Raw genomic sequence first — 24939 nt, 5'->3', positions numbered from 1 at the left:
TCAATGAATTAGGAGGCCGACTCCTGTCATTTTTAAAGTCATTTATTCTTTCAAGGCACGGCAGATGTGTTGGCAGGGCGAGAGTCCATCATACAACATTCTGGTTGTAAATGAAAACAGCTTCCACACAGTTTGGCGTCTTGAGGCTTTAAGTGAGGGACTAGTCACTGCTACATGCTCTAATGAAGCTGAAATATCAGGAAAAAAATGTGGTGCTCAGTTCTGACTATCATCGTCTTAGGAGAAAAGACGTAGCAAATATTTGAAAATGTCTTTCCAATTAACAAAAAAAAAGGATTAAACTATGCTTTAACTGATTAATAGGCTTTATTCAGTTCTAGGTTATCAAAATTTAGTTCTAAGCCTTAAAAACAGGCTGCTTGCTAGATTGACAGCCTCCTACTGAACTTTATGCTTTAAACCACCAGGGTTGTAAGAAAAAACTGTGTTGCACCAGAAGTTTGGAGAAGAAGGTATTGGAAGGATGCTTTAAATTCCCAACAGTTCAACTGTTACAGAGTGTGCGAGCACCAAAAATACAAAACAGAGAAAGAAATGGCTCAAAAGAGATGCAAACATCCAAGCATCTTCTTTTTTGTTTTGTTTCCTTTTCTTTCTTGAGAACAGGCCTCAAAATAACACAATAGGATGCAGAAAATGAGCTGCATTGTAGGTAATCACCTGGATACTAAGAGTTAAGACAATCTGATGTGCCTTACAGTAACCAAAAATAAATCCTTTGGCATTGTTTTTTACTCCTCAACTCACTTAAAAACATTTTGAACTCGTCTCTTCTTCTGCCATTCTTTTATTTTCGTTCTTGCAGCCTATAAAGAGTTACCTCAAAACGGACAACAACCAATTTTTAAAATTTCTTAAGCATTCAACCCAAAGACGTTTCAGTTATTCAAGTATAAACATGATCGGTGACGAGGAGATCCTCCATGACGGATCAGAGTCCCACAGGACCCCCCATTAGTGTCAAACTCTGAATAAACTGAGTGTTGTCTGCAAAATAAAAGACTGTTAAATTGTATATACAACAGGCAATAGGAAACTCTGTGGAAAAAAATTCAAAGTAAACATCTGCTAGAAGTCTAGCATCTTTTCGTGTCAGATTTAATAAAATAGAAAAAAAATCATGCAAAAAATATATACCTGCTATTGGATAAAGTTTTGTAACACAACATACCAAAAAATATATATATTCAAAATAGTCTCAGAAAAGCAGGAGTGTAAAGCTGTGCTCACTCCAGTAAATGAAACCTGCAGGGCATCACATCTCACAGTTTTCTTGCTGAGAATGCCTGAAAGTCCTGCCGTCCCCCCCCCTTTCAGGACACAACAAACTGCTGCAGAAACTAAAGGTTTGTGCTCCTGATCAGTGGTTTCCTGATGTCAGTCACGGAGGCTTTACTGGTACCAGGGGGTTTTCCGCACCCAGCGCAGGGTGAACCCCGCGTCTGTGCGGATCTTGATGGAGGCTGCTTCTGCTTCTCTGACCGTCTCCTTCACCGACTGCATCAGATTTTGGGCATTGTGAACCAGCATTTCAGTGGCCTGGTCAAAGGGATGTGAAGAAAGTTTTTAAATTATAACTTTTCCAAGACCATTATAAGAACATTGTTTTTCTTTTTTTCAGCACTGTTTGGATCAATTCTCTACCCTTAAAAGTCTACGTTATGATTAGAAATCAGTTTTGAAATGATGGATTGCGGCCAGTTACTGATTCAAATTCAGAACATCTTAAATTGCCAAAAATTAAAAAACAAAATTAATAGTCTAATCAAAATAAAAGCTTCCCTCAACACACATGTACACATTGTACAAAAACAAACAGACCATAAAATTGAATTGAAACATGAAGAAATGTAAAAACGATTTCAAAGCTAACCAAAAAACAAAAAACTGTTTTACTTAAAGACCCACTCCAACGAAAATCTAATTTCTCAGATACTGCTCCCAATTTTTGTTGCACTGGTAACAGTGAGTTGGGGATGTGAGGAGCTGTAAGCAAGTGGGAGAGCATGTAAACAGTTGGGAATTGTGGGCAGGCTCACACTGCAATGGTTCCGCCCACAACTCTGAGGTGGATTTCCAATGAACTACTGCAGCTCTGCTGAAGCTATGTCTTAAAAAACGACACAGGTTTTTTTTTTGTTTTTTGGCTAAAAGTGTCATAATCCTAATTAAAAGAAAACTGGAAACACTTAAAATAGACCGAAAGATGACTGAAGTGGGGACTTCAACAAGGCGAGGCCCCCAGCAGAGGACCTGAGGGCTCTGGAAGGGCCATAAACTAAAAGCAGTTTTGAAAAAAATAAAATTCAATTCCATTAAGTAACTTAGAAAATAATAAAACAATCTGATTAAGGCGTATGTAGGTGTCATTCATATGAGATTCTTATAGATCTCCATACTGAACAGAACAGGACAACAATTACAGTAAAGTGTTTTTATTATTTGGCAAATTCCTCTGTATCTGTGATTCTAAACTCAATTACTGAGTGTTGAAATGTAGAAAAATACAGTAAATTAATACTATAAATGATTAAAAATTCAATGTGCATTTGTTGTTGTGGGTTACCTGCTCTGACTCCTCTTCACTGATGTTTGTGCGGCCCAGCATGGTGGCTTTGACGGTGGAGAGGATCTTCAGCTGAGTACTGATGGTAGGGATCCGCTCACAGACCTGGTGAAAGAAAGTATAACTTCTGTTGTTTTTTTTTTACTTTTGTAGACCAAGCTGTGGCCAAATATCATGGTTGGTGTTCATCTAGAAAATTGACTACTTGCTGTCGTTCATCCTCACACCCATCTTCCATTCCAACCAGTAAAAACTTTAATTTAACTCATTACAAGTTTAGGATGTTGGTCTTTTTATTTTACAGAGAGCTTTAAGCTTGAAAGCAGATTGCATTCAAATAAATAACAACAACAAAAAATCACAGATACAAGGCATAAAAAGATTCGGGATGAGACAAAATTAATTAGGCTCCTTTAATCAAGTGATATGCAAATTTAGGTTTCTGAGGAGTTATTAATTTCTGTTTAAATACCTAACGCAGTTAGGATGAATCCATGTGATTGCTATATAGACAATCTCCTTACCTGGAGCAGGTTAGTTCTGATTCGCCTGTCAGTGCACTGTTTTGCCACCTCTTTGGCCAGTCTTGTGACTTCATCCGAAGCCTTGGCGATGTCCTTAGCGCATTGAATCAGGGCTCTTTTGTTCCCGCTCCCGCCGCGCACCAGCCGAGACATTTCTGCCATGAGCAGAGCCATCCTCTTGGCTGCTGCTATGATGTCGTTACCCTGCAGAGAAAATATAAATATATATATGATCAGAGAAAAACAGACTTTTGGATGGAAAACATCCCCAAATTCTTAATAATCAAGTGTAGCTCAGTGTCAAAACGAAAGTTTACTGGTGATAATGAGCTGTAGAAGCAAAATAAGCTTTAAATGGATAAATGGTTTGCAGCAGGCAGCATGCAGCCCTGATGGATGTAGTCACTCTTCAATGAACATGATGAACATAGCTGAATTTAGTTGCTATCATTTGATCACATTGATGTTAGTATTTGTGTGGTAAGGTGATCAGTGCACTCCTTGGAAGCAGAAACAAGTGATTATTCAGCTCAAGCCTGCAGTATAATAGTGTTCATCACTCAGGAGACTTTGGGAAGCTGTCATCTTTGGCTCTACACAATGACTGACAACAGGTGTAAATGAAAATAAAGCACCTGATTCATTTTTTAACCTCTTAAACCCATTTGTGAACAAGCACTCGTAAAGCCTGTTCCAGGTTGCATTGCAGCAAACAAGCTTTCCATTACCTTGGTTTATGACCTGTGGTTTCAATCTCCAAGCGGCATCATCATCATTTTGTGCAAAACGTTCAGCAAACGCAGCAGTAGAAACAGCAGTCACAGCTGTCTGGAGGTTTCCTTGGTGGTGGCGGATGCACAGCTCCTTGTTGGCACAGCCCAGTCACCGTGGTGAACGTGTCTGTTTGCATGCTCGGTTGTGTGGTACGTGCATGAGTGTGCAGGATCAAAGAGTACTTTAAACTCTCCCAGATGCTCAGAATGCTGGGAATTTTTCCCAAATACTCTCTGACCCACATGCACTTGTGTGTGCATGTATGTGTGCAGACCTTGCTGGACCACTTGCGCGCCTCCTGGTGGAGAGACTGGGCAGCTGCCAGAATGGGTTGATTGACAGGCTGGTTGGACGGCATCATCAGCAGTTCTGGCTCATAGTCATCCTCACCATCAGTAAACTCATCTTCATCATCTACCTCCCTCTCCTCTATTGCCTCCTCATCCTCAGGCTGGGTCAGGTAGAGGGATGATGGGGAGGGAGGGATTGTTGGCAGCAGTTCACAGAGCAGCATCAGATGGGATAAGGGGAAAAGGAAAAATCAGGGAGGTGAGAGCAGGAGGGAGATATAAAAAAAGAAGAAAGCCAAAAATGGCAGGAGGGGAAAGGAAGTGTGGAAAGAGTAGGCGATTAATAGAGTAAGACAGCCACTCGATGGGAGAAAAACAAACAGGTTTATAGGGAGGTTGATCAGCCTGGGGAAACAGTCGAGACAAGGAGGTGAAGATGCCACACACAAAAAGCTCTAATGGGGGGTTTGGGGGGGGGCAGGATAGAAAAGCAGAATGAGGTGCTTGAGGCAATGACTGCTGGCATCTTTCTAGAGTACCGGTACTCATCCATTGTGTCTACACTACACTATTGTGAGACAGATTTCCAAATCAATCCTAGTTTAAAGATCCCAAAACAACTGCAAACAAACCACTGAGAGCAATACTGAAGGAAGAATGGTCGTGAGATACAAAGCTACATCAACTTTTAGGATTTTAGAAAAATCGCGTTTTTCTTAGATAAGTAAAGGCCCTTTCCACTGTAAATGTAGTTGATAAACAGCAGACAGAAAGGCCACATGAACATATCGGTGATAAGACAAACTTGTTTGGACACAAACACTCGTTGGGTGTCTTTTGAACTGACCTTGCTCGACCACTTGCGTGCCTCGTCATGCAGCTGACGTGCCGCCACCATCATGGGCTCGCTGAGCACCTCGCCCGCTTTCTGCTCCGGAAACTCCTCGTCCTTTTCCTCTGGTGGAGGAGGCCGGGGTGGAGGCACTTCTCCTTCCGGTAAGGGGGGTTTGGGTGGAGCCTGCTCATCACTCACCTGGAAAGTTATCAGAGGCACACATTACTGTTAGAAATTAGATATAATTCTGAAAGCTATGCATGATGATAGATCAAATGGGAACCGGTGAGAACTGGGAAGTTGCTCCTTAAATGGTTTTATTTACAAGAAATATAGTTAAAAAAACAATTGAACAGCTGAATATATCAGTCTTTTTGGTTGTTAACATGTTATAATTTTGATGTAATTCATTATCGTTTAGTCGAGAACAATCCAATATTTTATTGATTTAAGGAATCAGATAGTTATTTGCAGTTGTAGGTAAACTCTGATGTGAAACTGCGCATTGATGGTTTATAGAACTATAAGCCAATTAAAAGAGCTTCCACTTAAGTGTTGAACAGGCTTTAAAACCTCAAGACAGTCAGATTTGGGTCTAAAACTGATGGGAAAATTCAGTGCAGTCATGGAGGATCTCAACGTTGAAAACTCCAACTGAGTTAAAAGGTTTGAACATCTGAAAATTGGAATCTTCACTGTTACATTTTACTTCTAGTTCTTTGGCTTAAAAGTTTAGGTAATTAGGAATTTGTAGGATTAGATGTGCTTACATGGAGCTGATCCAGGTCAGGGGGTGGAGGAGGGAAGTCTGGTTCCTGAGGCTGAAAAGCTTCTCTAACTTTTCCTACTGCAGCCAGGATCCTCAAACATGAGTCCAAATATGCTTTTTGTAGAGCTGCACACAAGAAGGAGACTTAAAACAACAATCAAAAAGCTTCTCCCCTCTGTTCAAACACTTTCCTGCCCTGTACCTTTGTCTTGAATGTTCCCAGCCACCGCCTTGGCGTCCATCACCATTGGTGAGATTGTGTGTGAGAGGATGTCGGATGCGTGCTTTACGCAGTCTCGGAACCGCGGATCCTCTGAGTTTTCAACTTCCCTCTTGGCCACTAACAGGACCCTGTTAGCTCGTCTTGCTATGCTTGTTGCCCCGGCAACAAGCATTTGAGGCTGAACGTTCGCCATTGCAACCCTACACTTGTCAATATCTTTCTTTATTGCCTCCTCAGAAGCGTCTAGCAGAGATTTGGTGTCAATGGCTTCATCCACCAAACCTGAGGATCCACGCATTGATATGTTAGACGTCGATTTTGCAGCATTTGTTGGCGAATACCAAAATACAGAAAAAGTTTTTCACCAGTGAGTCTCTCCACATTATCAATCCATTGGTTCTTCATGGTGTCGAAATGCTCGTAAGCTGCTTTGTTCCCAGGATTTCTAAGTAAAATCCGAGCAGCGGAGGTCACCTGGAAATGAAAAAAAACAAGATATATTTTTTTAAACTCTGACACTGTTTGACACCTACTTATGATATTATGTAAACATATCAATCAGGCATACCTGCGGCGTAAGCTCCCTGGCATGTTTCACAGTAGCATGGATGCCCTCTACTGTACTTTTATTGGCCGTTCCCACAGCAGCAGCCTTCTCTGCAGTCGCTCCCAAACGACTTGCATGGGTTTCAAAATTTCCTGCACGCTCATCAAAAACCTTAAAGAATATTAAAATATAAATGCAGCTGTGCAGCAGTTAAACAAACAGATGATGGAGGAATTAAATACCCAACAGATTCAGGTGAAGTTGTTTTTATGTGTTGCTTACCTCCTCTCTGTTGGGGGCATCAGGTGGAGCAGTTGCAGCCACAGCTAGTAGCTTGATTGGGGTCGTGGTGTCACTGAAAACATCTGATACATCCTGGGTCATCACCTCCTGCATGTGTTGTCTCAGGTCCTGTTAGCATCAGAGGGATGTGTATTTGAACACTAGATGGAGCTCTGAACTTTCTATAAATTTAAACACCTCCTTAAAGCTCTCATAATGTTTTCATTTCATTGATTTACTCACAAACATGTTCAGATTTTAGTTTCTTCAAAAATGTGTTACTAAAGAAATGTGTTTATGGATTTTGTTTAAGAAACCTTGAGGGAATCCTGCAGTTGTGCAGCTGTCACTCGTGCATGGGGTGCCTCAGCCTCCCCCCTGCCTGCCATGTCTGCTAAAGCAGCCATCAGCCCCTCTGTTCGGTCGCAGCGTCCGATCATATCCTGTCGGTACGGGCCTAACAATCCTGCTGCCAGCCTCCTTCCCTCCCCAACCATTCCTCTGATTGCTGCCTGACCTGTGGAATGTGACAAGAACCACATCTTACACCAGATTTTGGGTCATTAAGAAGCAGAAAAAATCACTTTTGTAAAAAGCTGAACTGCAATTATTTTCCAGCATGTTGTAGAGGTGGATTACTTGATATGTTCTGCCATACTGCTACCTGTAATCCATTGAATCCTCTCACACTCTGATCCCATATGAAAGCATGGGAGAAGAGAGGACAAAGAACATGCTCTAGAAAAGCAGAAACACGCCACAAAAAAGCAAGACAATAGTGTTTCTAGGAAAAAGTCAGTAAATTAGTGATTCGTGCATAATAGTAATCAGAGCGATCACTTGAGGAAGCGGGAAAGTCATGTTTCAGGAGAAGCACAACACTCAACTTCCCACTTTATGACACTTTGACAACTTCTGCACCGCTGTCAGTAGTGCTGAAGTATTCCATCCTGGACGTTCTTACCTACGCCTCTGTCATCAACACCTGGGTTGTTCACCCAGCGCAGGGCCTGCTCCATTTTGCCCTCCAAGGTCACAGCAGGCTTGGCTGGTCTCATGTTGGCCACAGCCCGATTGGTTTTGGACTGAAGGGTCAGGAGGGCTCCTCCTATCTGCTTTGCGAGTGCACGAGCTTCTGGGCTGTCACCTTTACCCCTGAGACACAAACACAGATCAATTATGGGGCATACAAAATGAAATTAAAAAACTTTGGGGAGAGATTAATCATGGAGCACAATCTTTCCACCCATACATTTTTTAATTCCAGGATCTTGGTAAATGCACAAGGACATCCATGACTGGATGTGCCACAACTTATTTCATTAATTCATTAATTCATTCATCTTCTGCTGTTTTATCCCTTTCGTGGTCACGGGCTGCCGGAGACTATCCCGGCCACTTGTGGGCGAAGGCAGGGGGCACCCTGGACAGTTCGCAAGTCTGTCGCAGGGCAACTTATTTCAGTTAAACACACATACAACTGAGGTCTTTGGGACTAAAGAGAAATGGTTAGAGGTTTCTACAGAGCTTCAATCTATTCATCTAAAAACCACCAACCAGGCCAGAATGTGGGTGTAATGATGGACACAGACCTACATTTAAAAAAAAAAAAAATTAAGGCGGTCAACAAAATCAGCCAACTATCATCTCAGAAATATTTTGAGGATTAAAGATTTGATGTCTAAACATGAGCTGGAGAGATTCGTGTGTTCATCTTTAGTTGACTTGACTCCTGTTACGGTGTTTTTACCGGGCTGGCTGCCTGTCTGCCAGAGGATAGACTTCAAAGTTTCTTTTGTGTGCAAGTTTTTGAAGATTTAGCAACAAAATACATGATTGAGATCCTGACCCCGTATGTACCAGCCAGACCTCTTCAGTCATCTGGACCAAATCTTTTGTCAGAACATGGAGAACCTGCATTCAGATTCTATGCTCTACAGATCTGGAACAAACTTAGATCAGCTGAAACATTGAGTTTATTTAAATTCAGCTTAAAGACCCACCTGTTCTTAGCTGTATTTGTTTAGATTTTTTTCAAAAGTTTACATCTGGAATGTTACTAAGTTTACTTAAAATTCAATTCTTCGTAACTTTCTTTCGATTTGTATTTCAGTGATCACCCCTTTAATATTTCTTTTAAATGTTCATTTTATTGTAAAGTGCTTTGAGTTGTCTTTGTACACCAAAAGCACTACACAAATAAACTTACCTTGTCCAAAGAACTTCTTGATTTAACGACACCTTTAAAGGAAAATCCCACTTTTAAGACGTGTTTCTCCTCATTTGGTTTGTTAAAATCTGTCAGCTGTTTTTTTACATGAATAAAATTCAGATTGGAAGCGCTGCTGTTGTTAATCAGTCAGATTATGATAAAAGCTTTGAGAATTTTTATTGCGTCCTTGTACAGTGAGTTCTCAGAGGAATGCATCACAGACATATCTATGACAAACATGCTGTGAAAGGACTCCCTGTCTCAGAATATAACATCCTTTTACAAAGCCGCTTTGTTTTGTTTTCATTGTTTGAATCTACAAATTTCTTGTAGTTTCTTTTAGTGATAAAATAGAAATTAAAGGTGCTATACAATAAGTGTGTATTTTGCCATAACTCTCCAATTAATTTGAACAATTAAATTGGATAAGAAAAAACAGAAAGTGGTATTTAAACTTTCACTAGAGTGCCCCCATTGTTTTCACCCTAAACTTAAAAATAAATGTCCCTATACTTTATTTGAATACTTAAGTTAACACCTTATTGGAAGCCTGATACCCCAGGTCTGAAGGCAACAACATATTTTCTATGCTGGGAAAACATGCCACCTATTGCTGACATGCAGCTGCAATCTGAGCCTATAAAAGATTTCAGGAAACAAGTCACAATACATGATTTATGATGCCTGTGTGAGAGTGGTAACAGCTTACTGTTTGCGGAGCTCTGCAAGCCTAGTGGTGAGCCCAACAATCTCACTGATGGAGCGCAGGATGTCATCTCTCTCTTTGGGGTCCTCACATAGATCTGCTATACGTTTGGCTTCTGCCAGCAAGGCTCTGATGTTCTCTTCCCCCTCCGGACCCCCATTGGGATCAGCCAGCCATGCCTAGTAATGTAAAAATATGACAATTATGCTTTTACATACAATTAATATCACGATAAAGTACAAAGTGAATTCTCTCAAACTGTTGCACAAATGGTCTTATAAAGAGTTTATGCATAAAAATCTTTGCTCCAGTTATCTGACATGTTACATTTTATTTTGGTGTTTTTAACATGTTCTTGTGGCATTTTACTCACAATATTAAGAGAAGTAAAATAACATTTGTATCTTCTTTAGTATTTCTTTATTTATATTGTTGTGAATCCGGAGCAGACAAAAAAAAGCAATTTGAAAGAGCTAGGTGCTACAACAGCTCCCTGCTCTGCTCCATTTTGTTGAATCTACTTATAGATGACCAGATCCTTGTACGTTTTCCTCGTCTGAGCTGGAATCTGCCTCAAAACTGTATAACTGGATGGCTCCAATGTTGCTCACCATTTTGGTTGCACCAGTAATGTTAGGGGTGTGAGGGGCTGTTTGCTAGCCGGAGAGGGTCTAAACAGATAGATGATGGGAAGTCAGGAGGCTAACTCTGCCAACACTCCCATCCACAATTCAGAGATGAATTTCTAATGAACTACTGCCGCTCTGCAGAAACTATGTCCTAGGAAACGACACAGGTTTTTGATTTCGGCTAAAAATGGCATAATCTTAATTAAAAGATCACAGGGAACGCTTTACAATAACTTAAAAGCTGATTGGAGTGGATCTTTAATGAAGAAAAAGAGCTGAATGCCTAACAAATTTTTTCATGTTATTGTCTCTCCATCCTGCCTTATATCACATTTTGGATTATCAGACACATTTCATATTCATTCTTCTTATGTGCAATTCTTTTGACTTAATAATACTGATACATATAAAAGGACAAAAAAAGTGAAGAAAGTGTAGTTAATTTAGCTGTAACTAAAGTTTTTCTGTCACACCTGTGCAGCGTCCAGCTTCCTGGCAATAGCCTGCTTTGCACTGATCAATGCCTCCAGTCTGCGTGCAGCACTGTCCACTTTGCCATATAACAAATCTAAGCCCTGTGAGCACTGTCCTGCACGCTGCACACAACCGGGGGTTGGTCCCTGACCTCTGGCAGAAACAAATATGGTACTTTACGTTAGTTTTGTGAAAGAGACTGTACGCAAAAGTGCTTTCACTCACACTCATAATAAAACACTACCTGGCTCGTAGATCTGCAATCTGATCAGTCATTTGTCCAAGAGCCTTAGTGGTCGCCAGAACGTCTTTCCTCTCTTTCCCAGCACACAGTTCTCCCACTTTACCAGCTTCGTCTAGAATAACTCGCAGTGCCAGCTCACCAGAGTCTCCTGAAGAAAAGGATGTGGTACTGCAGGTCTTTTATCGAAAAACTACAAAAAGACAGAGAATTATTCCATCTTTTTCCTAGATTAAACACATAGTTACCAGGTTGCCCATGAGGGTCTTTGAGCCAGCTTTTAGCTTGTGCCATCCTTGACTCAATCAAAGCCAGAGATCTCTTCAAAGCCTCCATGTCCTGAAACAAGGACAGAATAACGCAACAAGTGAATAAAAACCAGTACACCTCAAATATACTATCAAATCTAATGGGGCTTTTGTGTTTTTGCAAAAGGAATGTTATTGTTCTGTGAAAACAAATCAACTAGAAATCCACAAATAAAAGGGAGCATAACATTTCAATGAAATGTGTAGGACAAACACAAAAACTGAGGAATCGTTCAACGATGGAATTTGAAAAGTAATATGAATATCTTTAAAAAAATACTTTAAGGTATTCAAAAATAATGATTTTTTTAAATATGCGAATACCTCAAACTGTAAATTTTTACTTTTTATTTTTACAGTATTTTATAGAAAAAGTAGCTAGTAGATATTTTTTAGAAAAAAAAAAAATTCTCACACTTTTAAGGCATTGTGAATCATTTTGAAGAAAAAAAAACTAGATAAAACCACACCAAAAAGGTTTTTGTTTAAAAATGGGTATATTTTTAAGACCAAAAAATTAAAAGCTTTGACTCAAATTAAACACTTTCTGGATTTAAAGTACAAGGAATTCATTAAATCCTATAAATGCAAGAATCAGTGCAGAACCATGCAGTACGAACACAAGCAGAATACGGCTTAGGTCTGATAAAATAATAAACAAAAAAAGCTCATACTTTTAATTATATTCTATTATTCTATTTTCTTTTAATTCGTAATGTAGACACCTTGACAAACATATGTTGGGAAACAGATCTGAGAGTGAACTTTGTAAGTGAACCCAAGATAGCTTTTCTATAATGATAGTGTCTTTTAATAAAATCTATACATTTCTATTAATCCCAATTCAAGTGGATCATCAGGAAGCTGCAGCCTTTTCACCACAGGTCATGAAGTGCTTGTAGCTCATACAATGAGTATGCAGCATTCATCAAACCAACAACGGGCATCCACACGCACATACAGACAGATCTTTAAGGATGTAAGCAAATAAACATGCAGTTTTACCTGTTGGACTATAAAAAGTACATTCTAACTTTCACATGAATGGCATACCTGGCCGCTGTTAACTGATAAAACCTTTCAGGCAAAATGTTTTATGCTCATGATGCCAGCTCTGTCACACAGCCAGAAATGCAAGAAACAATATTGGAAATGACAGGAAGATTTCTTAATTAGTTTGGGGTTAAACATTGATTTCAAAAATTTCCTTTGTTTGTCTGTCGCAAACAGTTGCAAACTCAAGACTCTGCATTTAATCAGTGCTAAAACTATAAGTGCTGACCAGAAGGCTAAAGTACAGTGCTGTTGAATACCAGAGAGACATGTTTCCTTCTCAGTCACACACATGTACACAGGTACAGTTACATGCTGGGAATGTGGACGGGCTGGGGGAGAGAAACAGGCTTACCTTCTACGAGAACAGAGGAGAAAGATAAAGAAAGAAAAAGATAAACCAGGAGTTAAACTAGCAAGCAAAAAATAAAGTGGAGACAGAAAAGTAAAGAGGGATTTTTTTCAGAGTTGTCGTTTGAAGGAAAAGTGAATGTACTCCATCACAAGTGTGTAAAAATTTGATTTAAAATTCTTGATTTTTTGCCTTGTTTTGTTTAACATGAATGTTGTCTAAGATATGCTGCTGCCCAACAAATCAGCTGCATAAAGCAAAAGAAGGGAACAAAGAATCAACCAAACAGAAATGAAAGCATAATAAAGAACTGTGATGACTTTTGTAAGATGGTCAACTGTCCCAATCCATGTAAACTCAATGGTGTCATAAAAGTATTTGTTAGTTGACAATTTGAACCAAGCATGCTCAGGAGAGGAGATAAATAGGCAAAAAATTGGTACCTTGAATCTGATACATCTTGGACAAAAAAGGAGTCACATACATAATATTCAGAGCATTTAGGCAGCAGAGGATTGGCAGTCCAGGACTTGCCTTATTGGCCCATGCGTCTTCATCCCATGTTGTGAGCTGTAAGACTCGAATGATCTCGTTGATTTCGGTGCTCATCTTTTCAAAAGTAAACCTTCTGTTCCTCTCTGCCTCCTCCACACCGGCACCACGAGTGCTCTTGGTTGCTACAAAAATTTTTATGGCTGTGGACAAAACATGTGAATCATAAACAGGAGTTCTGAAAACAACTTTTCGCTACATTTGACCAGCCTGGACGTGGACTGAAAATTTGTGGTTTTGCTTTAAAAAAGTGAAATGCATTGTTAATGTTTGTTGAATAATGTTGAAAATGTACACCTAAAGCATTTGCCATATTTTCGTGACAATTAAAGCACCAATTACATGTAATTAAGTAAATAATTTATCAAAATACAGAATTTTTGTTTTGTTTTCTACTAAAAAATTGAGTTACATCAACACTAAAAAGTAGTATATGATTTGTTTAGATTTTTAGGAATTATTTTTAGCTTTTCTTTCTGTCCTGTCCGGCAGCTGAGCAAAGCCGAAGGCCTCTGGTGTTGGATAGGTATTTCTGAAAGGGTAACCTGCTTCAGACACATGAGGGATATATTTGTATAATTATTTAATAAGCAAAACTTTAAAAACCCATTGCAATGAAAATTGCATTTTTGGTGCTTTTAACATTTTCTTGTGGCATTATTCTGATTGTGAAGGACATATATAAAGACAATTTTGATTTTTAATTGCATTTCTGAGTTTTTCTTTAATTAACTCGTTGTGAATCAGAAGAAAAATTACTGTTGGAAAAAGGTCTGTAGCAGTGACTTAGGTGCTACAGGGAGCCACAAGCTGCATCCACTCGTAGACAAATAGATTCATGTATGTCTTTGTTTTTCTCGTCTGAACTGGCATCTAGCTAAAAATCTTACAACTGGAGAACTCCAATATTGCTCGCAATTTTTGTTGTAAGCTAGCAGGAGAGCATGTAAACCGAAAGTTCTCAGTTATGGTTGACAGGAAGTGGGGTCGGAGTTGCCAATGGTCCCATTCGCAACTCAGAGATGAATTTCTAATGAACTGCTGCAGAAACTATGTCCTCGAGATGACACACATTTTTTAATCTTGGCTGAAACGTCATAATAAAAATATAATTAGCACTGGGAACGCTCTCCATCCTGTTCTTGATGGTCAGCGGAGCATCTTCTCCAATAGGCTAAGGCAGTTTTGCTGTCACACCAACCGCTACAGGAAATCTTTCCTACCTCACTCCATTGGACTCTATAACTTGTCATCCATTTGCAATAGATGAAACTCATTCAAGGTCTGTCTGTTTTTCTCCAGAGTTGTCATGCAATACAACTGTTTTTCACTGATGTTTCTCTCTGATTAATTGTTCTGTTTCTCTGTTGTCACCCATTGTTTGTATGTTTGTATCTTGAGCCTAACGCTGACGCTGTAACAAACAAATTTCCAGAGCTGGGATCAATAAAGTATCTTTATCTTAAGATGCATTCAAGCAAGTTGTTTCAAATTTCATTTGGCCTCTTGAGCTCACATAAGAACTAAATTTTGATCCAAAGTATAGATGCTGCAGATGCAGTGAAAATGCTTTTTTCTGATTGTCACAAACAGAAACAGTTGCCCTCCTTTGCAGAGACAAGGGCAGAGGCGCCGTAGAGGGTGATGCTTTTAAAAGTCTCACATCTCCAGCTTCTAATGACTGCAATTATCAGCGTTGCCATGAGAACCGCTGGATGCTCGTCGACCTGCTCTGAAGTTTTCCCACACAAAGTCACACGTGCTCACCCGAGATAAGGACCGGGAGCAGCTCCTTTATGGTGTTCATGGAACTGACGAGCATTTGTCTGTGCTCTTGGTGGGTCAGCTCCTGCTGCCTCTCCTCAATCATCTTTGACATTTTGGTCATCCCTGAGGAAAACACAAACAGCTGGATCAGTCCTCTGTGGGAATTAGAGGTTGCTAACATCCAAATTAAGCAGCAGTTGGTCTTTTGTCAACAATGTTAGTGGCTTTGGTTTTATATTCCATGAAATATTTGGATTCCACGTCCACAATCAGACATTGTTGTGAGTGCAGCTGGAGCAGCCAGGAGCAGTTCAGGGGTCCAGAGATAATAAAGTGGAGCTTCAACCACAATCAGAGAACTTGCTAAACATGAGCACAATAAGAAATAATTAAGAATATGTGACTTGAAATTTTTTCTCCTATTTTTGCCTTAAAATGTGCAATCCATTCACAAAACTATGGAACTCTCTCATTTGTTTTTTTAGAAAAAAAAAGATTAAAAGATTAGAGATTGAATAGTACTTAACATTATAGTAGAACTTCACGTTTTTACATATTTTTAATGGTAAAATCTTTGTTTAATGTAAACAAAAGCCAATAAATTAGCAAAAACCTCCCAATCTGCTTATTTCACGTAACTTTTCAAAATAAGACTACAAAAGTGGTCACAAAAGGCCACAGGTCAAATGTTGGTTCCGCTATGGCCTAGTTCCTAAACAACCAACAGCAGACATGTACAAAGAAATCCTTTTATCAGGTTCCCTCAGCTTTTTTTCATTTTAATTTTAAATGTATTCAAAAGTATGTAATACATTTGATGACTATGATGACAAACTGTCTGTTTATGAACATGCTGAAGGAGTTAAAATAGATGAGAGCATTAGTTCAACTATATGGCTTTTATCATTAATTAGAGCAAGTCAGTAAATGAACTGATACTTTTGAAAGAGTCAAATAGCTTCTGCTGAAACTGTGTCTACTGATTGTTAAAGTTCAGTGAAACTGATCATTTTTTCATTTCACCAATTTTCTAAGTTAACTCCCTTATTTATTGTATTAAGCAACAATACTGCACATTTGAAATTTCACTACAATAGATCTGACAAACAATCTGTTTTTGTATGTTTTTTGTGAAATTGAAAGTAAAACAAATTCTACTTCTGAATCATTTTTTCTTTAAAGAAAAATGGATGATTATGCTCATAGTGAGAATGTTTCAAACCGTTTTTTATTATTGATCATTTTTCTAAATCGTGCAACACTTGTGCAGACCTGGTCCAAGGTTTTTGGTGTAAGTGATGAGGTCCTCCATTGTCTCCACCACTTCAGCAACCGTCAGATACTCTAGGATACCTTTACACACACGGATTATTTTACGCACCTAAAACACAAAACAAACACTTAGAAATAGATAACAACTTAATAGAGTGGTCTTCTTTTTTTTTAAATAATGATGAAATCCACTCTCAGCTTCAGTTTTTTTCCTAGTTGAAAGAAAAGCCAGTTTGCTGTTTATGTGCCAGTTTTGTGTTTGCATGTCTTGTGATGTTGCACATCTTGTGACTGAGAAAATTTGCTCTTTGAAAAAGTAGGCTAGTGCTGAGACATGGTGCGCTCAGTCACGTGCTCAGTGTGATTCCACTTAACGAGCTGTCACTGAAACCTATGCACAATTGCACACAAATACACACACATCCTTAGTTATTACAGAGGGAGGTCATTTGATCTCAGTGATTAGATCTGGCTGTATTGGAGGCTCTGTTACAGCTCTGAGCTCCAAGAGTCCTTCCTTCCTCTGCACAGCTACTATATAAAGCTTTACTTCTCCGTGAGACACCAAAGCACCACTGAAGCAGCAGAGAGGTTTAGTGACGAGAACAACACAAACCTCTGCTTCATCAAAGGTAAGGAGCAGGTCTGATGTTCCCGAGAGGATCCCTCTGGATCCATCGATCAAGTAATCCCGGGCAGGAACAGAGTATGGATCTGACTTTAACATCTGAGCCGCCTGGACGAGCTTGGAACATGAGTTCTCCACCCTCAAAACACACATTTGGCTTAAGGGAAACATGTCAAAGAGACACATTTGTCGCACACAAAATTCAAAACAACAGGATTGTTCATGGTTTCTGAGCTATAACTAGCTAAAAAAAGAGCTGTTTAATGTTAAATAATCCACATAGTCATTGATTAGCCTGTGGAAGGTGATACATTTTAGAGAGCATTCAAATAAAACTAAATTCTTCCTCTTTCTGACTCCCATTTGTCAGGGTATCAATGGCTGCTGGTTCTTCTATATTTAAGCAGGTTCACATTCCCACATTGCCCCTCCTAAGCCCTATGAGTGAGATTTATGGGGCTGTGCCCCACGTATGTGTGGGTGAGCAGTAAGAGGGTGTAGACCTGCTTAAAATCTAGTCTTTTTTTTAAGAACCAAAATAAACAAGTTGGAAACTGAAGAAAAAAAAAACATTTTCTGATGACAAGCAGGCAAAAGATGATTTTTTTGCTAAAAATATTCAGCAAAAGCTTTGACATTCACACACAAAAAGCTCTCAGAACTGCAGAGTAGCTCTCTGCTGGCACTCTGAATTGATGTCAGCTTTTAGATGCAAACTTGAAAAAAAGCTAACAGGCTCTCAGCGGTTTGGATGCAAGAGCCGGATGTTCACCGGGGGCTCAGCTAGAGAAGTGGCTCTTTGTTGCAGCCTGGAACGAGGCCACATTTTCTCACATTAGATTGCCTGGAATCATCTTTTTAACAAGTCTGTCTTTTTAACCAAATCTCTGTCTACTGCGATCAGGTGGATCGTCTCCAAAATGTGGCTTCAGTGAGTTTTAAAAAAACATCAGCTTTCCTGTCCACTTTTGACGGTTCAGGACTTACTTAATAAAAGCAGGTGGCATGTCTCTCTTCATCACTTGGTCTTCTGTGGTTTGAACTGTTTCTTTTCCCACCTGCAACACACAAGCAGATTTATTTTATCATCATTAGCTGCAGCATGGCGCAGGAAATTGTTTTTTCATGGGAGCACTATTAATAGTCTGAAGGGTGAATGGGTGTATCAATTCGCGCCTATTTCAGCTATGCATGCATATCATATCTTTGAAGAAAAAAGCTCAGGCTGTGTTTGGTTGGCATTGTCTGTTTTTCTTTTTTATATGTTCATCCATAAGCATATTTTGCATGCACAACTGCAAATATTTTCCCTGTTCTCCTCCGGGTTTTCAAAGAGTTTGCTAAAAAATACTCAACCTACACAAGCAAGCATGCGTCCACCCTCACAGGCAGACAGACACATCCATTTGTGCCCTGACCCCCTTTTTCATGTTGCATTCCTCTGCCCCCTTTACCCTGAACTTACCCTAACTTTGACCTAACCTTTACTCCAACCTTGACCTCAACCGAAGCCTATAATAACCAGACATTGACCCTACAAAATAAACAAGTTCAACTGACGTTTTGATGCTAAGTTGTTAGAAACCACACATATGATGTACCTAGCAACCCTTACTCTACACACACACACAAACACAAACACAAACACAGTTCAGATGAAATTACAATAGGAGGATGTTACCTGTCTGTTTCTGCTGCATCAGACAAATTTTGTTAATAGACTTTTTGGCTCACAAGACATTATAAACATCACTTCCACCACTCATTGGTTAAGAATGTATTAAAGTGCCTATATCATGCTGAATACATTTTTTTAACTTTTAAGTGCATCATAATGTTAATTTCTCACGAAAAGGAACCCCAAAGTGGCATTTTGATTTGATCATGCACTTCTGAGTAAACACCTGCGGTCTGAGCACCAGCCCCTCCCATCCCACAAAAATGAGCAGGTTTGCACAAGCTGACCTAGACTAATGAGAACAGCCCCTTCCAGGAAGAATCTGCACCGCCCCAAAGCTAACACAAACTTTCTCCGCGGAGCTAGCGGTGATTGGCTAAAACGCTCTCATTTTATATGCACAATTCGCTCTTCCATCTTTGCAAAAGTTCGGATGTAGTTTGTTTTCGTGGGCGAGACGCAGACACGCTGCCGAGGCCGACTCTACGTTGACGTCATGAAAGGGGCGGCACCCACAAGGAGCAAAAGGCGATGCCTCAGAGATCGAGTCTTCGTACTTGCAGGTAGGAAAAAAGCTCGCAAAACTACAAGTAATTTGTAAAAAATGTGTCCCTTTGTGTGCCAAAGTTAATTTTGTCCAGTGCTAACAGTACATGGGTTGTTCAAGTCTTTTGCTTTCTGAAAAGTAAAAATACAAAGAGCTTAGATGTTTTTACACAAACAAAATCATTTGAACCAATTACAAAAACTTGTTGATTAAAACATTAAAACATTTGGGTTTTTTCTTTGACTCAATTCTTGGGTTATTCATGTTGGGATATATTACGAGGTTACTCTTTGAAGAAATTCTGAATTTGTTTTTTGTTTTATTTTAACCCAATTCATGTTTCTTTTTTCCTGAGTCAAAGACCCCCATCAAAAGACAGTCCCCTTTTTAACCCCTCTTAGGCTTAATTTCAGTTAAACATTGCATCTTAAATTTATTGTAGAGCATAAACTCTAAAAATATTTTAAACTATATAATAACTAAAATGATAATGTTACCATAATGGAAAGACTAGGCAAGAGGAGATGACTGGAGAGCAAAATTAAATTCACTCATTGCTGGTAAACTAGAGTTTAATCACTCAGTGTGAGTGCAGGAAAAGCAGTATCAGGCCCTTAGTGGTAGTTAGATCAAAGAAAAGATGGCTCATGATTTTACATACTATTTACAATAGCGTCAAATCAGACAGACATGAGCTGGAGCTATTTTCAGATGTGCAGATTTAGCCAAGGACAGCAAAAAATATGATCAAGCCAGCGATGTGTGAAAACACATTGAATTCTAGCAAACAGTGTGTTATAATGCTCTAATAACGCTCTTTTTGGTTGAACTTTAGGAAACTAAAGTTCAACTAGGAAACTAAGAAATTAAACTGTGAATGGATTTGAATCAGGAAAAGTTCAACTTCACTCTTCAGTACCCAGGTATTTATCTCTGACTTACACTGGTTAGATTTTTGGCAGAAGATGTCCTGGATCGATCTTGGGATCAGTGAATCAGATCGTTCAAAATTAACCAATATTAATTATGATTTACATCAGCAACCACAAACTATGATACAAATCAAATCATTGTTTAAATTAATTATTCAGCACCTGATATATAATAATAAAATAAATTCATTTTTGCCATCGAAAAGTCTTGAAATGGCGTAATTGTGGACTGAAACTTGGAAAATAAAAGAAAGACTTCCTGAAGTAAATATTAAGTACATGTTTTTTGATTATTATTCCATCCCCAGCATAAAACTTCTGGTTTTTACCCTAAACCCAACATCTTCATTTATGGCCTGTCTCATCACCAAGAATGCGTTTTTTTGTTTTGTTTTTCAGCTTAATTTTTGCATAATTTGACTGTGAGGTTTATAAACTGCAAAAGTGTGTCCAGGTGAAACCGTTCAAGGGCTGTGAAGGCTTTTTCTAGAAGTCAATGGTTTCCACGTTTTAGAAACGCAGTTCTGCAACTACATCTCCTGTTGATGAGCCTCCACCTATAAATTCTGTGAAAGCCACACTTTCTACTCATTATTCAATACATTATTAATGTATGGTTAAGGGGTTTTCTCCACAGTGAAACCTAAGGTTTGTGTGTGTGGTTTTACATCAGCGAAAGTGATTTCTCAAGCTGCATTCAGACAGCCATCGATCAAAGCTGGCACCACTCACGCAAGATTCTCGGGCGCTGACTAAGGAACAGCTGTAGGTCAAATTAAAATACTTAAGAAAATAAAATCCTAAAATAGAAAAAAAACATAAATACATTTTTGGTTATGACAAAATATTCACATGATTTCAGTAGAAGTGGTGAACTGATCAATACAGCTACAGTGTTTTCTGCTTCAGTTGTGAAGTTTTATATCACAAAAGAGTTTTTTCTTTTCCTGGCCTGGAAGTCCAGACCTCTACTCAAACAGACTGGTGGAGTGAGGTTTTTGAAGACCACAAACATTAAAACTACTAAAACCATTATAGGTCAGGGAACAGAATTTTAAAAATGCGATTTAGCTCTCACTTTACTGTTCTCCAAACTGTCCAGAAGCTGTGCAGAAGACATGATAAAATCATGATTGACTAAAGTGGGTAACCCTGAAAAAAATAGCTGTATTAAAGTTTCTTTAGATACTTTTCGTAAATCTGTGCTGTGTAAGAAACCAAACGGAATTACATTTGAACATTTCCTTTTTAATGTATTGCTTCCCATGTAGTCTTCTGATCCAATGAGATGTTCATATTATTCTCTCTTCTTGTTCTCAAAATCTTTCTCTTTTCTGAACAGTTTCTCCTTCAGTCTGAAATAGATTTTCTGTCAGCTGAGAGAGTCTTTATGAGTAGTTTGATTGCAGTTGTTTGATTGATTTAATTGGATGATTGATTGATTAATTGAATGTAAAACTATTAACAAAAACCTCACCTCACACTTTTTATGTTTCTCCTTTGCTCAAAAACACAGTTTGACCACAAAGTTTTGCCATCAAACATAATTTTCAATTCTGCTTTTTGACTATGAGGTAAGCTAGTTTTACCTTATATAAGCATTTGTATCATATTTGATACACACATTTCTGAGAACTTTATCTCATTAGCATGATCCAAACTTTCTTTAAAAGCTCTCTGTAGATAAGTTACTGTTTTCTGCCCTGTAGTGCATTACAATTCTACTAGAGGCAGTAGAAGGGCTTTTCCTGGTCATTTAGAAATGGCCACTTTCATGAAATCTCAAAAACAAACGGATTGGTGGAAACGTCTTGCTAATTTTCTAAACTTCATGAGAATAACGTATCTATTGTTATTCATATCTTAACGGCTTTAATAAAAGACTGAAAATTTTGTTGATTATGAATTATTCATAATTCTGTTACACCATGTTAAAAATGCATGGATCAAATTTGAGACAGTGGGTAAATAAGGTGTTTTTATTCCTCAACCCTCATGAAAATTTTTGCGCTTCTTAAACTAGCGTTGTGAGGAAAAACCTACTAAATCACCCAATGTATTCAAATTGATACTATTTATATTTAATTTAAAAACATGACATTTAACAATTTATTCTGTGGTTTTCATTAAGGTTTAAAATGTATCTTAATTTAAAAAAATGTGCATTTTCTATCAATTCTTTGATGTATTGGGATTAAAAGGTTTAACTTTACAAAAAAAAGGATGATGAACGGATGACGGTGTAAATTGAAGCTTTCTTTTCATAAACAATAAAAAGGTATCATCTTTACCCAATAAGGAAAGATAAGTTGTGTCTTTTTTGTGGACTACAACACCAACACCCTTTCTCCTCCGTCAATGAGCCAAAATGTATGACTTCTCCTGCTCTCCCATCTCTGAATTCATTTTGCTTCATGCTGTTAGACTGTTTTAGCTGACATTTCTCCTTCCTGCAGTCCTCCTATTCCCTCTCTTTCTGCTCCATTCAGTCGTGTGTAGTTACTTCTCCCACCGGTAAATCTATTTATTCCTCCTTACCCCTCCTTCTGAGACACACTTGGGATCTGTGTTGACTCCTTCAGAAGCAGACGCTTCACTTCCATCTCTCAGCCAGCCCTGCCTTCAGCAGAACTTCTGCCTTTCAATGCAAATGCATCAACAGCCTCACTCACGTCTTGAGTGGAATTCGAATCAGCTCACACTCAACTTCTTACAGAATGACACAGAGACCGTCTTGAGTGCGTTGATGTGTCTCTGTGACACAGATCTTAAGTGCCCCCCTCATAGCTGTGGATGGGTTTAACTGTGTAATTCTATCAGTGTGCAGTGGGACTTCGTGGCATGTTTCTGTGCAGCATAATGTGTTAACTCAAATTGCAAAACGCTAGACATGAATCATCTTTCTAAATTAAAGTAGATGCATTTAGTTGTGGGCGTTATTTACACCAAGTGTGCACACTTTACAATCCCTGTATCTAAAGAACCTTCTTAGACTCCACTTTTACTCTTACTTCTTTATCAGCCACCATCTAATCCTAGTTATGCATGTCCCTCAAAATATTCTTTTAACTGCATGTTTCCTCTTCTGCCCTACTGTTCTCTGCTCATCCTCATCTTGCTGCTTCCTGCAGCCTCATACTCTCATCATCTGATACACGGCCACCACCCTGGGGTGCTTCCCTCTATTTGACGCACATGGATAGAGTGATGGAGAAAAAGTGCCCGATAGCCACCGGAAATCAAATAATCCAACAGGAGGATGTTGTTCATTTCAGGAATGGGATTGTTTCATGAGTGTTTGAGTTGAAACAGAGCAGGCCCTTTCAGAAGTTAATGAGATAATTATCACAGTGATCTGGTATGGACTAGAGCTGGGAAGCAGCAGGCTTTTGTCAGTTACCAGGAAAGAATGTCCGGACAAACACAAAAATAGATGTAGAAATGTTCACAGAAAACTGACAGACCTTTCTAAGCTTCCATGGAATTGGAGCAATATGAAACTAAGATGATGTGTTTAATTAAAAATCTTTCTGATGCATCTTTGCAGTGCAAAATGCATTTTGCAGGACTCGTCATGCACTGATAAAAAACATGGAAGACCAAGCTATTTTTTCCTTTTTCATACTGTCATGTAGGCAATGCTGTGTGTATGTTTCCTATTTCTCCATGAGTGTGTGAAGCCCAGTGCATCAATAACAACGACCTGGATCAGCATTAATGATCTGGCTCTTACTTATTGACTTTTCCAGTGAGCGCACACAGAAGAGACTAAAACTTGGCCGTTTCTGCCTCAAAAAAGGAATTAAAAGATAAATGACAGAGCAAATGAAGATGATAAGCGTTTAGTTTTGGGGATGGGTGTATTTCTGGTTTTCAGGCAAAACTTCAATTTTGATTTTTACCATCATTCAAGTCTTGAACTTCATGGAGCTCAGCTGCCCTCTGGTTGACGCATGTGTTCATGCTGATGTGCGCACAGATGCGCACAGATGCGCACAGACGCGCTCTGACGGAGACGGAGAAGTCAGGATGGGATGTTGGAGAGTTTTGTATCAATTTCAGGAGACAAAAGTAATTTATTTTGTTACAGGAACAATGGTTTGTGTATTTGACAGAACTGTTCTATAATTGCTACCTTAGTTTTTCGTGATTTATTAAATGAATAAATAAATCATGAGTGTCAGATCATCTTATAACGCCATCTTTAAAGTTTCTCTGATAGCGTGAGTGTGCAAACCTTCTTTAAGACATGAAGGTCTTAAAGAGAAGATGCCTAAAAGCTTGGGACTCACCCGCACAAGGTTGCTGACTGCCGCCTGCACCGCAGCCACCGGTACCGTCAGATCCGGAATTGCTTTCCCGTCCACCTCCCCCTCCTCGTGCATGATGACCAGGTGGGATATCTGCTGGGCCACCGGCTCCAGGATACTCTCGATGGTCTTGGTGTGAAACACCGGCATGGTGAACGACTCTTACCGCAGCACCCGACAGAAGAAAGGCAAGTCGTTTCAGAGCTGGCGATCTCTCTTTTCTCCTCTCCTCGCCACCGCAGGCGGGCACGCAGCGAGTTGTCAGTCCAGCCCTGTAGGAAGAAGCTCTCTGCTCCCGGTGAGCCCAGTCTCCTCTGATGTACTGGACCCGGGCTTTCGGTGTCCTCCGGTGGGAGCGACCCAAATCGTGACAGAAGGAATCGCCGCCCTCCGCCCAATCACAACGACGGAATACAGCTGCCAGGCGCGCCGCTGCCGGTGCGCACT

At 39.3% G+C, this 24939-nt stretch overlaps 1 protein-coding gene across 7 annotated transcripts; it reads right to left on the bottom strand.

Moving 5' to 3' along the window:
• Positions 1-26: 26 nt before the first annotated feature.
• LOC101172101 (vinculin) lies at positions 27-24939 on the bottom strand. 7 transcript variants are annotated; one of them, XM_020709633.2, is made up of 23 exons: positions 24475-24932; positions 18013-18083; positions 17014-17164; positions 16398-16506; positions 15126-15248; positions 13341-13501; positions 11342-11435; positions 11097-11244; positions 10852-11005; positions 9753-9928; positions 7796-7986; positions 7496-7522; positions 7149-7348; positions 6832-6960; positions 6571-6720; positions 6368-6476; positions 5982-6284; positions 5781-5905; positions 5023-5208; positions 4160-4336; positions 3112-3315; positions 2588-2692; positions 27-1560 (listed from the first exon to the last, which is right to left on the bottom strand). In XM_020709633.2, exons 1-23 carry the CDS (start codon positions 24640-24642, stop codon positions 1414-1416), a joined length of 3408 nt encoding a protein of 1135 aa, XP_020565292.1. In that variant the 5' UTR covers positions 24643-24932; the 3' UTR covers positions 27-1413. The 7 variants fall into 7 exon arrangements, with proteins under 7 accessions (XP_020565292.1, XP_020565295.1, XP_020565296.1 ...); XM_020709634.2 differs by having other exon boundaries at positions 1414-1560; positions 11342-11432; positions 24475-24939; XM_020709636.1 differs by lacking the exon at positions 4160-4336 and having other exon boundaries at positions 1134-1560; positions 24475-24935.

This window comes from Oryzias latipes, chromosome 15 (genome assembly GCF_002234675.1).
Source record: "Oryzias latipes chromosome 15, ASM223467v1".
Lineage (NCBI taxonomy): Eukaryota > Metazoa > Chordata > Actinopteri > Beloniformes > Adrianichthyidae > Oryzias > Oryzias latipes.
This window is presented reverse-complemented; position numbering and strand designations above follow the sequence as displayed.

What these genes read in the sequence shown, in the direction of transcription:
- LOC101172101 (XM_020709633.2), bottom strand. Translation starts at nt 24,642, where the DNA reads ATGCCGGTGTTTCACACCAAGACCATCGAGAGTATCCTGGAGCCGGTG. An exon ending in CAGTCAGCAACCTTGTGCGG is followed by an intron (nt 18,084 to 24,474) that starts GTGAGTCCCAAG and finishes TGTGTGTTGCAG; the next exon opens with GTGGGAAAAGAAACAGTTCA. An exon ending in GTGAAGAGGAGTCAGAGCAG is followed by an intron (nt 1,561 to 2,587) that starts GTAACCCACAAC and finishes CCCTTTGACCAG; the next exon opens with GCCACTGAAATGCTGGTTCA.